Consider the following 17,326-nt stretch of genomic DNA (forward strand, 5'->3'; position numbering starts at 1 on the left):
ATAACAACATTTCCATAAATGCCAAATCATTACCTATTTACAGTAAGTTAATACCGATAATCAAACTGGCCCGTCTTTTAAAGTTATGGTATATCTGATACTTTGTTTTGACACGTAATATAAGTATTATATACACGTTTTGTCATCTTTAATTAAAAACGAAATTGCGTATCGTGTAACTGTGATTTTAAGCAATTTACGACCTTTGACATAATTTATGATTAAATAACATTAACCATGCGGACGAGTTGTCTAATCGTTCGTGAAAATAAACAAAGATATTCAAGTTTAGATGAATACACCCTTTACTGGACAGAGACCCTACATTTTCGTCATAGGAACGTTCATTATTACCTTGGATAAACGTATGTATTAATTATAAACATATGGGATTGAAATTCTACATTTTACAATGCTGAAAATTGTAAGTCAACCTTGCTATGTTGTTGTACTTAAGTTTATAATTAGTGTTTCAACCATTATGGAGGATACTACTCCACTACTACAAGAAAAGTAACATATATTGTCTTATTAGCTTTTCTGTTTTCATAAAATGAGATGAATTAATTTTTTAGATTTTGTGTTTAAAATATGCATAGTTGTCATATTTTACTTACATTTTCTGTCATTGTTAATTTGATAACTGTAATGTTAGTTTTTTCTGCTTTTAGCTTCTTTAAACAATTTAGTAAAATAATTCACATTTATTTTTTTCTGATATTACAAAATACTTCTTGAACAGCTTATAATTTTATTTTGTTTGTTTGGCAGGTTTTTTACAATAATTTCTAAAAATGGAAAATTTCAATGACGTGGACAGTAAAGCACTTGTACCTTACAACTCCAATGTTCAGGAGAAAAAGTTTGAAGATGAGAACCATGCCGTTAGGTACAACTTTTTAAAATATACAAACACTTATAAGTACATTTGTGGTTCAACAGGCTAAAAAGCAAAATGATATTAAATAATCTTAATTAAAGAAAAAAGACAGATAAACATGAACAAAAAAATGTGAAATGGAAAATAGTATTCATAAATTTTCGTTTTTTTTTATTTCAGAGAGAGTAGGGAGAAGAGGAACAGCCGTGGAATGTTGGTGTTTAGTCCACAAAGTAACCACGGAACTAGTTCAGGGACTTCCATTGTAAAGTAAGCAAACTGTGTTATGCTATTTTATTTGATCATGTACCAGCGAGATGGCTCACTTTGCCGCGCAAGTCTATGAACTGTTAAAGAAAGAAACCTAAATAAAAGAATCATTGATTGAATAAAAGTTTACTTTAGGATAATAAATGTTTTTAAGTTTTAATGAGGGAAAAAAGTATTTTAAAGGAACCAATTCAACTTGTAAGGGAAATGATTTCATTTGAAAGAACCATTCAAGTTGTGAAAATATCCCTATTCAACAAATTCAAACATTATTTGTTTTGTTAAGCTCTGTCTACACTATCAAACTTTATGTGACAACATTTGATGTGCCCATATATGGACATGATGATGTCATATCACTACTATATTTGGGCATCACACTTTTTTTTCAAACTAATTTGATAGTGTAGACAGAGCTTTACACACATTAAGTAAACTTTTATTCGATTTCCATCTTGAGTACCAGTCATAGAATAGACTCATTCAACTTGCTGTTCCATTCAACAAGCTGGAAGTCAATATTGCAACTCATGAAAATATTTTCACCATTCAATGGTTACAAAACATTAATTATCATTAACATTTCTATACAATCATGTGTGTACTACTCTATTATTAAGACATTTGCAAAACATCGATATATATACAACAGTCTAAAATTGATTGTTTTTTTACTGCCTCAGACAATACAAATCTCTGGAATATTAATGTATAGTAGGCCTACAGTTGATTTGTAATCATCTATGTTATTAAGTTTAGAGTTATTTGACAAATATATGTATTTTTATTTTTAATCAGAAACAGTGGAGACGAGGGTAGTGCTATCAGTAAAATGTCAAAGAGAAAGTACAAACAAAATGGTAAACAAAAGTAAGTAAAGATGATCAAGAAAGATGGATGTATGACACACAAAACTGGTATTAAATTTATAGATGCACCTCAGGCAGATCCAAGGTGTGGTGGAGGATGGGGAATTAGACCCAATCAATTACAACTCCCCAAATTGTGTTATAATGCAAAAGATATGACAGGTCAAGATTTTGATTAAAACACATGTCACCAACTTGCAAATTGCTTTTAAGTGTAACACTGTGTAAAGCTATACATATACATTGTTCATTGAAATATGACAATTATTTTTTAAAGGTAATTTTAACTTTTCTTTAAAATTTCAGAGATAGTGGAGATGAAAGTGGCAGTCAGGGAATTTTAGCGTTTAGTCCTAAAAGTAACTATGGAACTTCTCCAGGCACTTCCATTGTAAAGTAAGAGAATTTTTGTTCAAGCTTAAAGATGTATTGTCCCTTTGACTAATTCCAAAAAAATTGTAAAAAAAGATATTGAAAAAAAGTGGGTCATTTTGAAGTATCATAATAGTTATTAACTTTCACCAAAAATTAGTCCAAAAAAAAATCATTTAACTGAAATACAGATGTTTTTTTGTTAAAAATATAACTTGGACTTCCAGTCAAAGTTTTTGATCAAAACATATCTTATAAATGCAAATTTGCTTGTTTGGCTACTCTGTATGCATAATCATAAAACTTCCTCGCGATCTGTGTGAAAACACCTTCTCAACCGTGATGAGTTGTAAACAATTCTAATTAGCATCATGCATAATGCATACTCGTGGTTTGAAAACTTTGTTTACTTTCGCTCGCGACGATTTTCCAGACGAAATATAATCAATTAATTTACCTGTTAATTACGTAAACTTGTTGTTTTTGGCTCAAATTTTCGACTTAAAGTTAATAACTTTAATATTACTTTGATATGGCCAATTTAAATTTAGAATATTTTGACGTTCATTTTTGTGTGTTTCAAGGGACAATACATCTAATTCAAACTTTTAAACAAAAAAGAACTACAAATAATCTTTGCTTCTTCTAGCTGACATGTATTTGTGTTTGTATTGTGTTGTGGCACCAACTGGTATCAGGGAGAGGGTGCGTGAGTAAGATCAGAAATGGAGCAACAATAGCTGAATATGATGATGTTATATATATATTTCTTGATTTTCAAACAGGAATGGTGGAGACGAAGTAGATAATCGTGCTAATGTTGTGTTCAGTCCAAATAGTGCTCATGGCAACAGCAGTTCAACCAATCAGAAGTAAGTTGTGTAATACAGAGATGCAGAATTCCTAAAAAACAAATGAAAAAGACAAAGCAGTTAAATTAGCCTTTTCCAAAATAAAAAATGTTTTTTTATTCTTTTTAAAGAAATTTCTCATATTTAACAACTACTAGTTGAAATATATTTCGTTTGTGTTTTAGTGGTGTTAAGAAAGAGAACGATATTCATTGGAAAACTGACCACCCTTCTGCTCAAAGAGGTGTTGGTACGCAGATGGCATTTGTACTGGATCGACCTAGGATCGACGGCAGCCGCCTCAAGATAGAGTCAATTGGTACTGAATCATTCAAAGGCAATAAACAGGGAAAATCCTCAACAGGGAAAAAGTCTTCTGAAAAACAGAATACTACAGATGACGATGCTAGTTCAGTAAACGCAGATGCGTCCTACCACGGCGACTGTGTTCATGACATTGTAGAATACTTTGCCACTGATGTGACCACTTTACATGCATTGCCAAACGTGTTCAAGTCGTGTACGCTACTTGCGAAAAGCTTGTGGGCTATCGTTTTTATGACGGGAGTGTTTTTGTTTTTGTTTCAAGCATCGTTCGTCATCAACAAATATCGTGATGGACCAATCCAAGTTAACGTAAGTACAGTACTAAAGCCTGTAGCCAAGATTTTTTTTTTCTTCATAAAGGGAATTCAAGCGTAAGCAAGCACTGTGGACTAAAAGGGTCCAAAACTACTGAAGAAAGTATTGTTGTAGGCCTAGCCAAGTAGATGGAATTTGCCTGCTGACTCAGCAGGATTGGCCAAATTTATTGTCATCTAATCACTCTGTTGTTGGTGAAGGCTACTTCAGAGGAAAATCACCACAGGCTTGGTATATATTTCATACTGTAAAACCACGAAAAGAATCCCATGGGCTTCTTTTTTTCTTTTTTTTGAGTGTGCTCTTTTTGTGATGGGTTTCTTTTCGAGGTTTTACAGTATTTTGTTTGAAGCTTCAAAACTTTCATCAATTCACAGCAATACAAAGATTATTCAGTTTACAATATGCATGTGTACTTTGGTTACTGTTTTATGTATATATTTTTTTCAATACTATCAATTTTATCTCCATTCCAGCTGGAAGTCGTAACCAAATCATCGCTTGAATTTCCAAAAGTTACAATTTGTAACACAAATAAACTACGGCGGTCTGCTGTCGCTAACTCAAAATATCGTCAAGTTTTGATTGTGGATGAACTTAAATCACTTCCTTATTATGGTAATAAAAAACTCTATACACATATCTATTTAATACTATAGTATCTAACATCTATAAGGCCTCAATAGGAATCTTAAACACTGCATCAAAAAATACATTTTTTTGACCAGCATATTATTAATACAGTAAGCCTACAACATATTATAAAAATGAAAAATAGTGGGCAGGAATAGCTAATCGCTGTAACTCAACCAGCTACCACTCACATTAAAGTATATTGTTGATTTAGAAAATGTTTTCTTTTATATATGTACAGCACCGTGTATAGAGGATGACTTCCAATGTGTCAATGAATTGATTTGTGTCAAACCGTATCTAATCTGCGATGGCGTTAACCAGTGTCGCGACTTCAGTGATGAATATGACTGCACTTACCGTAAGTCTAAATTTAATTAAGTTAGATTAAGTAATAATTAAATAACTGTTGTATACACTTAACTGGTTTAACATACGATTGCCGTGTTCCATATTTTATCTGGCATTGTTGCACTGTATGACTTATATATACTAGATGGTACGCTCGCTTCCCTCGTGTACCATCTAGGTCGTGCCCACAGATGGTTCTCGAATACACAGTAATTTCAGCGTAAAAAAATGCTTTTTTTAATGTACGTACTGCAGGACGATAATAGTTATTATTGTTTACAGAAACAAATAAATAGACACGATGATTTATGTATTAAACTGAAATTAGCACACTGGGAATTACTTCCGAAAGAGAAACTTGTCACAAAATGAGTCCAAATTTGTTATTTGGACTCATTTAAACAAACCCAATTTGTGTTTTGTGTGTAACATTATTTTTTAGGGATGGGGAAGAGGATATGGGTACAAAGAAGAACAATGTTTTAATATATTATTTATCTACTCAGTAACGAAATATGTTTTTCACTTTGATAGGCCTATAAATAATATACCACTTGATACAGTAACACATTTGCGATTTAATACTTTGTTAAAACTGTCACTGTTATAGTCCATTGAAATAGCATGTACATGTAACGATACACGTACCACTACAACGTTTATGTTCTTTGTAATTATTAATTACAAACGTTGAGAAGCAACTGTCAGTAGTACAGTTTATTTGTATATTGTACGTTTTATATAACAGTAGGGCCTACTCACAGGCCTATAAATAATATACCACTTGATACAGTAACACATTTGCGACTTAATACTTTGTTAAAACTGTCACTGTCATAGTCGATTGAAATAGCATAGTACATGTAACGATACACGTACCACTACAACGTTTATATTCTTTGTAATTATTAATTAATACAAACGTTGAGAAGCAACTGTCAGTACTACAGTTTATTTGTATATTGTACGTTCTATATAACAGTAGGGCCTACACTCACAGTAATACGTTTATTTGTACATGATTGTGTTATACATCTAACAGTACCCACACTCACAGTAAATTCAATGGCGACCACAAATGTTAATACTTATTTACAGTAATGTCCAAGTATTGCAATACTTATCTATATATAGGTTTTAGGTTAATTCCCCAAGGGCCAATAAATTTACCTACAGCTGGTGGTACTTGTGTTAAAGCAAAGAGTTATTATTGGAATGTTCCATTCTTCAGAAATCAATACATTTGTATAAATGTATATTAAATCTATCAAAATAGTATTTTTTTAAGAAAATAGGTCTGTCTTCAACATTATGATGCTGTACTCGAGCTGTTCAACCGGTTTTCATCCATTAAAAACAATTATCGTAGGAGGAGATAGGAAAATGCGAAGCATAGGAGGAGATAGGAAAATGCGAAGCATAGGAGGAGATAGGAAAATGCGAAGCATCCTCGTATTATTGTATGCGGGTATTTTTCAAGATAGACATGCATTGGACAGTGTATACCACGATCGCAAAACACCCCTATTTGGGGCAAATCGTTGAACCTAACTTCGTTTTAATCGTCAATAACTAATTATCGAACTCCATTTAATTAGTAAACAGGGTTACATCAGGTGGTTAAAATCAGTATCGAAAGTACGAACCAACTTTATATATCATCGAGTAAACATTCTAGAAGTAAGGCGCGATTTACCGAATTTTGCCCTTACGTAAATTTATATATAGATATATATAATGACTGGGAATAAACTTGAAAAAAAAAGGCACCAAAGAGAAAAAAGAATGATTGGATATAAACTTGTGATATTCGTTTTTCAGCATCATGTAAAGAAGGATTTTTCCGATGCAGTAACGGGAGTAATGATGGCGTATGTATCGCATCAAGCAGGGAATGTGACAGAGTGGTAGACTGTTATGATGGGGCTGATGAAAATGAATGTGGTAAGTTGTCTTTTGTAGTGAAGCTGTAGTTTGGTGGTTAAACGTGCTTGCTTTCTAATCCAAGGGTTCAATCCAGTGGAACTGTTTTCAATCCACTCGATAAGCTTCAAATGAGTATATAGTTTATCAATCCTTTAATTTGCAAGTTAACTCACTGCTGTGCAAGGCTGTAACAAGAGCTTAACAAGAGACGAGGCAAAGATGCTTTTATTAAAATAAAATATGATGATCTCTGCTGGGAATTAGGGCGAGTAGTGAAAATTACGGCCCTGATGTATATGAAGTAAAGTGTATATTTGCCAGAATAGCATCAGAAGAACCACTCTGAATACTGTTATAAACTATTGTAAACCCAGGATAAAAACTATTTAAAGATTTGTATCAGCGGCCAGAAATTTTATTCATTTTCAAAATGAAATCATTTGTTCATGTTTGGTTAAATTTTCAAATAAACCCTTTTGTTTCTCTAAAATAAAGAAATTACGCAATAAGTGTATGGACTTAATTCATGAAATCTAAATCAAATACCGTAGATTACTGTAGTTAAAGTATCAATAGTCCATAGTCTCATCAAATTATTGATGTTTTATTGATTATAGTATGTAAAGGAACTGAATATAAATGTGTATCAAGAGGAGGTTGTATTGATAAATCAAAGGTCTGTAACGGTATTGATGACTGTGCGGATAAAAGTGATGAAAAAGACTGTGGTAAGCATTCTATGTATTGTACTACCATTATTATTATTTATACTGAGCGACCTCATCAGTCAAAGACTGGTCTCCGAGAGGGCCCAGTTATGACCAGTGGCTGTGTAATAATAATAATAATAATAATAATAAGATTTATAGAGCGCACATATCCACAAAGTGCTCAAGGCGCTTGTGAAAACCATGAGAAATGCAAATGTATGTGCTTAGTACACCGGGGTAACCCCCTACTCGTCTCGAATAATGTACTAGTGCACATGAGCTAGATGTGTACACTGGACCTACAGTTTGTAGTCCTTATCTGAGAAGACTCATCCTACCACCAGAACCATGCAGCGAGTGAGCCTCAAACCCTTGCTGATGTTATGGCTACATAATTACGGTTCCAATGTCTTAACCGCTCGGCCACTCACTATTATAAACAAAATATGTATAAATTAATTAAGTTCTTTTACTTCTTTTTGCAAACCCAGAAACAGTTCTTAATTTAATGTAATTTTTGGTAACCTCTAATTCTAAATTAGCCTGGGATAACCAATAAATTTAGTTATGTCTGTTCCCAACATGCTATGACAATCCATTGAAAAGATAGGTATTTGATATACTATTCATGGTTTAATTTACATAAGTATTTAATCGGTAATTATAGATGTAGGTGATGATAGCACTGAATGCGGTGATGATGCATTTCAATGCTGGGATGTTGACGAATGCATTAACCGTCAATTCCTTTGCGACGGTTATTACGACTGTAAAGATGGATCGGACGAGGATCCCACTGAGGTCTGTTTTGTTCCCTCAACGGTTGCACCTACGCCAACGTGTAAGTAAAGCTTTGTCTACACTATCAAACTTTATGTGTCAAAAAAATGTGATGTGCCCATATATGGACATGATGATGTCATATCACTACCATATTTAAGCATAGCACTACCATATATAGGCACATCAAACTTTTTTGACACATAAAGTTTGATAGTGTAGACAAGGCTTTAGGTTTGCTTTTCGTTCTTGGTCTCTCTTAGCTATCCCCATCAAGCCCATAGTCATTGAGTCATGTTACACATGAAAGACGTCTGATTGGTCAAAAGAATCAACATTGAATATGTGTTGATTTTTTGGTTTCTATTCTCTCTACTACTTATTAAAGCAGTAGTGCTTGTATGATCAAGGTAATTTAACAGGACACTGAGCTCGCCTTGCCAAGATAGGAACTCGTAACATTCCTTTGATCTTATGTCTGGTTGCGACAAATACCAACAGTACTGTACTATGTACATATTCTCCACGGTGTGCGGTGTCTGTTTAGTCTATTTCGTGAGATCCCTACCTGTATAGACTCTACATATGCCATTATTCCCAATATGGACACCCCTCGAAAGGAAAATGGAATTGTCCAGGCGCCGTAGCCACCACTGTTGGTTTGTGTATTTGTGTGGATACTGTTCTATATTGTTTAGTCTTAACTTTGTACCCTTTTAACATTCTCAAATGCCAGTGTACCCACTTGTCTGTTCGGCTGATGAGTTACAGTGTGATGGTCTCAATTGCATCCCGTCCTACTGGGTATGTGACGATGTAGCAGATTGTCTAGACGGAAAAGATGAACAGAATTGCCATGATACACTAAATGAAGTAACTGAAGCTTCAGCAGTTATCGGTAAGATTTTAATACACGTCTTTATTAAGCAGTAAAATATGGGCACACTTATATGATTGGATAGGAGTTACTAAAAATAATATGTAGAAGCACTAAGTCTTTCTTAACAGTAATACTTGTTATGTTATTTTCAGTAAAGTATAGGAATATTTCTTAACGGTAAGACTCTGGGAGGAAAGACTCTGGGAGGAAAAGGAGCTTATGTTATTTTCAGTATAGGAACATTTTCTTAACAATAAGATTCAGAAATGGATAAGATTTTTTATTTTATGTCTTTAGACGCATGTGGCCATGGATTACCAATAGTAAATTAATCACTGTCCTATCAAATAGGTGGTAATCCCCCTGATACAGGGGCTATTTTGTGAACCAGTTCACCGGGATAACCCTCTACTTGTCTTGAATGATAAACTGGGTTTTTGTGCACAAGTGGGTTTATATAGTAATTGTGTACACTGGACCTATGGCTTATTGTCCTTATCTGGAGTGGAGTTGTGGCTTGGTGGTTATGATGCTTCGCTACCACTCTAAGGGTCCTGGGTTCAAGTTCCGTCACATGTCAGGATTTTTTCTAAGGACAAAATTACAACGCCTCTCCAAAGACTTGTAATAAGACTTTGTTTTTATGTAGAGCATCTTGTGTATATGTTTGTCTTGGGAAACTCTCTCTGAGGGTCCCTAATGATCAGCAATTGCTGGATGGATCACCCTCATTGAATATGGTCAAAACAAACAAAACAAATCTGAGAAGACTTGTTCCACTACCAGAACTAGGAGCAAGTCAGCCTCGAACCAATGCCGATTTTTTTACTCTTTAGGTACTGTAAATGTTTTAACCGCTCGGCCATTTGACTCACTCATAATATGCAATATTTCCTTCAAAACATTTATAATGTATTGTATTATGGTATTTATTACAGATGATGGCTGTTCAACAACTGAATTTGAGTGCGATTATGGTTACTGTATCCCAATCTCCTGGGTGTGTGATGGTCAAATAGACTGTCAAGATTACACAGATGAGACTGGCTGCAACCCAACAACCGTGTCACCAACAACAACTCCTGTAAATATTCTTCCAGTTAGTGGTTCAGGCTCAGGACCTATTGTTACCAATCAGCTGCCGGTGATAACACCGCGCATGACCACATTACCCATCACTACAAATGCTCCTACAACTGCTCGACTATTAACGACACTAGGGTTAGAAAACTGTAAGTTTTCGATATAAATCTCTATACAATATAATTATATTTTAGTTTTAGTATTCAATATATTAAGATATTAAGCTTTAGAACCTAACAAATTGTCCTCGTTCTGTATGGAACTATCGCCCGTATTCGAACTTCGAACTACGACTAAAGTCCGGTTTAAGAATACGGGCGTATGTGTTGACATCATCTAAAGGCAATATGTTTACAATGCCATTCCATACCATACAAACATTGTTGGCATATTTATGTGCAAATAAGCTACTAGCATGACGAATATTAAAACACTAGTTGTAAAGTTTGCGCTACACCCTGTATTTCCAAAAGAAAATAACGTATGGTTTAGAGTGTCTCGATGTTTCAGTTCTTGAACTACAACCATCTCCTTATGAATTATTTTTCAGTTCGCGTTTTCGATGGCACACTGGCTGTCAACAAAATAAACAATGAAGATATTTCATACTCAACAGCATTGTCTATCCCTGGAAATATTGCGTATGTACAGTACGAGTTACTTTTCAATAATTTGGTAAGATCATATTTCATTGTAATATGGACCTATAAATCTAATTTATAGATCCTTGGTAATACTTAGCATTGTAATTAACACCTTTACATAAACTCTTTAAGTTCCCAGTGATATACTGAAAATTAATCAATTAATTATAAACAATGAAAATGGGAATAAGAAAAAAATAGATCCAAATCCGTAATTTTCTGCTTGATATGCAGAGAAATCCTACCACTGGGACTTCTATTGAATGGTCCTATTGGATTGGATAGCAACTCGAATGTCCTTGTAATGGTACAGTTGAATAACACTAGTTCTCAATTGTACTCACATGCAACAAAGATCAAATTGATATACCCTCATCTTTGTAATATTGATTCACAAAGAAGAGTTACAGGTAGTAGAGATAATTTGGTAATACATTTTTGTTGTATGTGGGAATTGTGTATAAAGGCAGAATGTTCAGTTTCGCCCTAAGATAAGCAGTACTTGCACTGCAAAGAAAACAAGTTTGAGATACTGTAAAATGGAAGTTTCCAATCACAAATTTCTTTTTTTTCTAGTTGCAAGCTGAGTATTCACAATTATCACCTACAACTGTTATGGTCAATGGTTTCAGCCCTGGAAGCATTATCGTTCATTACACTCTATTGTTTGATCAATCTTCACATCTGACCGTCTATGAATTGGCTGATGTATTTTCGTTTGCGCCCTCAGAAACGACAGCTACAATCACCAACGACGGTAGGACATTTGAATATAGACAGTCATCAACAAATATTTATTGTAAGTATTTTTTTGTATTCTCATTTAAATTGCACAAAATAAACAATGTTTGGTTTTGAGAACCACAATTCTGGCATTTTTTAAGTTGATGCAAGACTGGTACGAAGTATGCAGATAATATAAATTTACTTTACCTATATCCTGTAGTGGCACTGTGGCTTTGTAGTTAACATGCTTGCTTATCAATCCTTGGTTCTTTGGTTCACATCCTGAGCATCCTTTAAGTCTCATTTAAGAATTGGTCTACAAATAATGGGTCTTCTATTGTGTAATTTGTGAGTCATGCGCTTGCTCTTGATTTGTTTAAACATTTTTTTAGTCATTTGTGTGTATATTTTCCCATAATGTATTTTTAAATGGATGAACAAATGTAAGATGTGATACAATGATTTTTAAAAGTAATGTTCTCTAGTAAATTTTATTTTTCAGCTCGATGCCAAAATGGTGATTTCTCCTGTGATGGCGAGTACAATGGAGGTACCTGTTTGCCTTTTGATTTTAGGTGTGATGGTGTATGTGACTGTAGGGATAGGTCTGATGAGCTTGACTGTGATAATGCTGTTGATTGCCCCATTTGGGTTCCAACAACACTACCTCCAACAGAAGCAGTTTACACAGGACCAACAATAGTAGCACAAACAACTAATTTACCAACAACTGTTGCACCAACAACAGTTATACCAACGACTGAGTCACTAACGACAGAGTTACCAACAACCATGGTACCAACAACAGTTATACCAACGACCATGGTACCAACAACAGAGATACCAACAACCATAGTACCAACTACAGAAAAACCAACAACAGAAAAACCAACAAGCATTGTACCAACTACAGAAAAACCAACAACAGAAAAACCAACAACCATTGTACCAACTACAGAATTTGAAACTACCGAGGTACAAACTATGAAAATACCAACAACTATGAAACTAATGACAGAAATAACAACTACCGAGTTACTAACTACAGAATTGACGACTACCGAGCTACCAACTACAGAGAAACCAACAACTACAGTACCAACTACAGAATTGCCAACTACTGAGCGGCCAACTACAGAAACACCAACAACCCTCAATCCAACTACCATGGTCCTAACTACAGAATTGCCAACAACTGTCATGCCAACCACAGAATTGCCAACGATCATAGCACCAACAACTGTTCAACCAACAACTGAAAGAATACCTACAACCATGGTACAGACTACAGAGAAAATATCCACCATAGAACAAACAACGAACCAACCTACCATAGAAACAACAAACATAGAACTGATCAGTACATGGCCCGCTGACAGAGAGTCATTTTTTACACCTCCAGTATCACAAACTACAGGTAGGCCTACTGTAGTCTATTATGTATAGATTGTATGGATTTCTGAAAGACCATTAAGCTTTGTGTACACTATCAAACTAGTTTGACAAAAAAATGTGATGTGACCAAATATCGTGGCGATATGCCCAAATATCGTGGTGATATGATGTCATCATGTCCATATAAGGGCACATCACATTTTTTGTCAAATAATTGTTTGATAGTGTAGACAGGGCTTTAGGGTAGATGAAGTTGTTGTGCACAATTTAGTCCTGTAAGCTGCAAGTGACAAGTTATTCTCAATGTATTAGAATAGTATAGTAATGTTCCTACAGAGTAAAATTGTTCAATATTATCTAAATTTTAGGTTTTTCTGCAGAGAGCAGACAGGTTGATAGAACTTATTCAGGTTCCTTTACTGCTACCGAACTAGATGGTGAACCTCTTCAGTATGACCCTGCTTTGAACGACACAACATCTGAAACATTCCGACAAACCCGAGGACTCTTTACAACAATGGTAGGAGGAGACTTTATTTTGCATTATGCCTGCTACTATAAAACATAGTTTGATTATTGTGCGAAATAACATGTTTTTTTCTTAATAGTTACTACAATAAAATTTGCTAAATACTTTACTTTACTAATTATTGGTTTCAGGATAACAAAACAAAAGTAAAACATACACTGCTGCATAATTTAGAATATAATGTTTTCTTGTGTGTTTATATAAAGGACATTTCAGAATAAAATGAAAGGTGTCCTCTAAAAAATTACATTTAGGTTTTGTGTGAGGTACTCACCAATGTATTAATGCAATGACAATACAGTTATTACAAATTTACACATATGACAGCTGCATCAAAGAACATAGCATTTAAGTTTGAGTGTCCATTCTGATAGAGTGGTTCTAAATTATATTTGTTGTGAGAAGCAGTGGCCGTATTCACCAATCACAAGTGAGATTACCCTTAAATATTAAGTATTTCACTTAACTCAATAGATATTTAAGTATTTCACTTAACTCAATAGATATTTAAGTATTTCACTTAACTCAATAGATATTTAAGTATTTCACTTAACTCAATAGATATTTAAGTATTTCACTTAACTCAATAGATATTTAAGTATTTCACTTAACTCAATAGATATTTAAGTATTTCACTTAAATCAATAGATATTTAAGTATTTCACTTAACTCAATAGATATTTAAGTATTTCACTTAACTCAATAGATATTTAAGTATTTCACTTAACTCAATAGATATTTAAGTATTTCACTTAAATCAATAGATATTTAAGTATTTCACTTAACTCAATAGATATTTAAGTATTTCACTTAACTCAATAGATATTTAAGTATTTCACTTAACTCAATAGATATTTAAGTATTTCACTTAACTCAATAGATATTTAAGTATTTCACTTAACTCAATAGATATTTAAGTATTTCACTTAACTCAATAGATATTTAAGTATTTCACTTAACTCAATAGATATTTAAGTATTTCACTTAACTCAATAGATATTTAAGTATTTCACTTAACTCAATAGATATTTAAGTATTTCACTTAACTCAATAGATATTTAAGTATTTAACTTAACTCAATAGATATTTAAGTATTTCACTTAACTCAATAGATATTTAAGTATTTCACTTAACTCAATAGATATTTAAATATTTCACTTAACTCAATAGATATTTAAGTATTTCACTTAACTCAATAGATATTTAAGTATTTCACTTAACTCAATAGATATTTAAGTATTTCACTTAACTCAATAGATATTTAAGTATTTCACTTAACTCAATAGATATTTAAGTATTTCCCTTAAATTGTATTCACTTAGATAGGTGATTTTTTAATTTTAAGGGTTAGTTTTTTCCTAGCCTAATGGTGAATACGGTCACTGTTCTTTATATCATGCCTTCATAGGATTTCCGGCCAGAAATTGAATATCTGGAATGTACATAGGAAATTCTACATACCCTGTCAGGTACATCACTACAAGTAAACTTTTATTTTCAGTTGGAAGGTGTGTTTAACACTACACCAGGTTTTGTGAATGTAACAGTTGATGGCTTTAGCTCTGGAAGTTTGATTGTTAATTTTCATGTTTTGGTCAAAACTGATGATACAACAGTGGCAGGTGATCAGTTGACAAATGCCTTCACAGAAAACACTGAAGATGGCTTATTTCAAAACAACGATTTTGTTATATTATTCAATCCGGAAAGCGTATCTGTAGAAGGTAATATATATTATCTCTTAGTGTACATGACTTCTGTAATCCGATAGGTCAATAATGAGATATAATTCCGTATTACGCCCATTTACTCAGTAAAGCGGATCAGAAGGGTAATATATCCTGTAATACCTGTTTGATGTTTCTATGCGCGCGTTGTTTATGTATTGTATTGTATTTTTATCGTTGAGCGCATTCGTACTTGTGATTTCAACCATCGAATATGGCCTCATTGAATATGTAACCAAAACGCAGATATTTCCCGTGAACAAGCAGGGTGTAACTAATAATATTCAATTTATTTTGGGATTTCTGGTCCATTGAAAAAAAAAAGGAAAAAGTGTTATATGAACAAAACATTCATAATGTTTATGTAAAAACCTAAAAGATCTCTTCTTTTCCCATTTCACTATAGTAATTTCTGTACTGTTTTCAGCACTTCTTAAAAATATATTTGGCCTATTTAATTTTGTATTGATACAGGTATTATTTCTATAACCCTTTTTCTATATTTGTAGAGCAATGTCATGAATATGATTTAATGTGTGACGATGGTAGATGTTTATCAGCCAGCTGGGTTTGTGACTTGGTTCCAGATTGCTTAGATGGTACAGATGAAGCAATGTGTGAACAAGAGTTGACCAAAGTGTTTGCAGGTCAATGGCAGCTAATACAAATAGATCAAACTAGAGTGTCATTCAGTGAAGACTTGTATGATCCAGATTCACAACTGTTTTATGAATATTCAACAAAAGTGATAGATGCAGTAAGTTGTTATACCAATTAAAGTCCCATTCCCTACGTTTTTTAAATCTAATTTAAGGTCATAAACTAAATTTAATGTAAAAATAAATACTATATGGTCCTATTGATTTTTTCATCTTTAAATGGTTAAAAATGTGAAAAATAAGTAGATTTTAATAATTTGAGCGGCCCGCTATAAATCCCAACATTGCGCATGGATTGATACTGCTTGCTTGGTGTTATTGAATAACACTCTATAAAGTAATATATGCAGTAACTATTGGTGTTATACCATAAAGCTCATCTACACTTAGTTTTGTGACATCATGTCAAGTTACAAGTGTTATTGATTACTTTGGTATGCAGCAGCCATACTCTGTAGAATAGTTAAGTAACAAGCCTGATGAAAGAACAACCAAAAAAGCAAAGGGTGGTTCACATTGAAACAATACAAGGTGTTCACTTTGTGCATGCAAATTGCCCACTTCTGTATGAAAGAAACATGCATAATTCCATTTGTTGTAACATCTTTTTCTTTTCTAGCTACAAGAAACTCTTGCTCTACATTATCAAGTTGAAGATATGTACGTTACCAATTTCTACCAATACCTACAAGAAGATATTGTTTTTGAGTTTCAAATGGAACTGAATAATGCAAAAAATGTGACAGAGTTTGATATTACTGAAACGATATTACACTCAGTAGAAGTTGAGCCAGAAACAGGTTTCTCTATTTTAACATCAGGTTCAGGAAGTGTTTCGTTTAACTCATCAATTAACATTATTGAAATAAATAGTGGCTCTTATGAAGGTACTGATATACCATGGGAAGGAAGCGAATCACAACCAGAAGGTACTGATGTAACATGGGAAGGAAGCGAATCACAACCAGAAGGTACTGATGTACCATGGAAAGGAAGTGAATCACAACCAGAAGGTACTGATGTACCATGGGAAGGAAGTGAATCACAACCAGAAGGTACTGATGTACCATGGGAAGGAAGCGAATCACAACCAGAAGCTACTGATGTACCATGGGAAGGAAGTGAATCACAACCAGAAGGTACTAATGTACCATGGGAAGGAAGTGAATCACAGCCAGAAGGTACTGATGTACCATGGAAAGGAAGTGAATCACAACCAGAAGGTACTGATGTACCATGGGAAGGAAGCGAATCACAGCCAAAAGGTACTGATGTACCATGGGAAGGAAGTGAATCACAACCAGAAGGTACTGATGTACCATGGGAAGGAAGCGAATCAGAGCCAGAAGGTACTGATATACCATGGGAAGGAAGTGAATCAGAGCCAGAAGGTACTGAT

At 33.7% G+C, this 17,326-nt stretch overlaps 2 protein-coding genes and 1 long non-coding RNA gene across 3 annotated transcripts; all 3 read left to right on the forward strand.

The window, feature by feature from the left end:
* The first annotated feature begins 794 nt into the window (after positions 1-794).
* LOC140043620 (uncharacterized) lies at positions 795-8,507 on the forward strand. The gene is made up of 11 exons (XM_072088140.1): positions 795-889; positions 1,061-1,150; positions 1,949-2,020; positions 2,326-2,415; positions 3,177-3,263; positions 3,428-3,878; positions 4,361-4,502; positions 4,759-4,878; positions 6,690-6,812; positions 7,412-7,522; positions 8,172-8,507. Exons 1-11 carry the CDS (start codon positions 795-797, stop codon positions 8,351-8,353), a joined length of 1,563 nt encoding a protein of 520 aa, XP_071944241.1. The 3' UTR covers positions 8,354-8,507.
* A 1,806-nt stretch (positions 8,508-10,313) lies between these two features.
* LOC140043432 (uncharacterized) lies at positions 10,314-11,841 on the forward strand. The gene is made up of 3 exons (XR_011844304.1): positions 10,314-10,396; positions 10,798-10,922; positions 11,468-11,841. It is a non-coding gene; the product is annotated as an uncharacterized lncRNA (long non-coding RNA).
* Positions 11,842-11,942: 101 nt separating this feature from the next.
* LOC140043623 (uncharacterized) lies at positions 11,943-13,580 on the forward strand. Its single transcript, XM_072088143.1, has 3 exons — positions 11,943-11,958; positions 12,120-13,034; positions 13,381-13,580. Exons 1-3 carry the CDS (start codon positions 11,943-11,945, stop codon positions 13,578-13,580), a joined length of 1,131 nt encoding a protein of 376 aa, XP_071944244.1.
* The last annotated feature ends 3,746 nt before the right edge of the window (positions 13,581-17,326 follow it).

This window comes from Antedon mediterranea, chromosome 3 (assembly GCF_964355755.1).
Source record: "Antedon mediterranea chromosome 3, ecAntMedi1.1, whole genome shotgun sequence".
Lineage (NCBI taxonomy): Eukaryota > Metazoa > Echinodermata > Crinoidea > Comatulida > Antedonidae > Antedon > Antedon mediterranea.

What these genes read in the sequence shown, in the direction of transcription:
- LOC140043623 (XM_072088143.1), top strand. An exon ending in TCCAGTATCACAAACTACAG is followed by an intron (nt 13,035 to 13,380) that starts GTAGGCCTACTG and finishes TCTAAATTTTAG; the next exon opens with GTTTTTCTGCAGAGAGCAGA.
- LOC140043620 (XM_072088140.1), top strand. Translation starts at nt 795, where the DNA reads ATGGAAAATTTCAATGACGTGGACAGTAAAGCACTTGTACCTTACAAC. An exon ending in ATGGACCAATCCAAGTTAAC is followed by an intron (nt 3,879 to 4,360) that starts GTAAGTACAGTA and finishes TCTCCATTCCAG; the next exon opens with CTGGAAGTCGTAACCAAATC. An exon ending in GGCTGATGAAAATGAATGTG is followed by an intron (nt 6,813 to 7,411) that starts GTAAGTTGTCTT and finishes TATTGATTATAG; the next exon opens with TATGTAAAGGAACTGAATAT.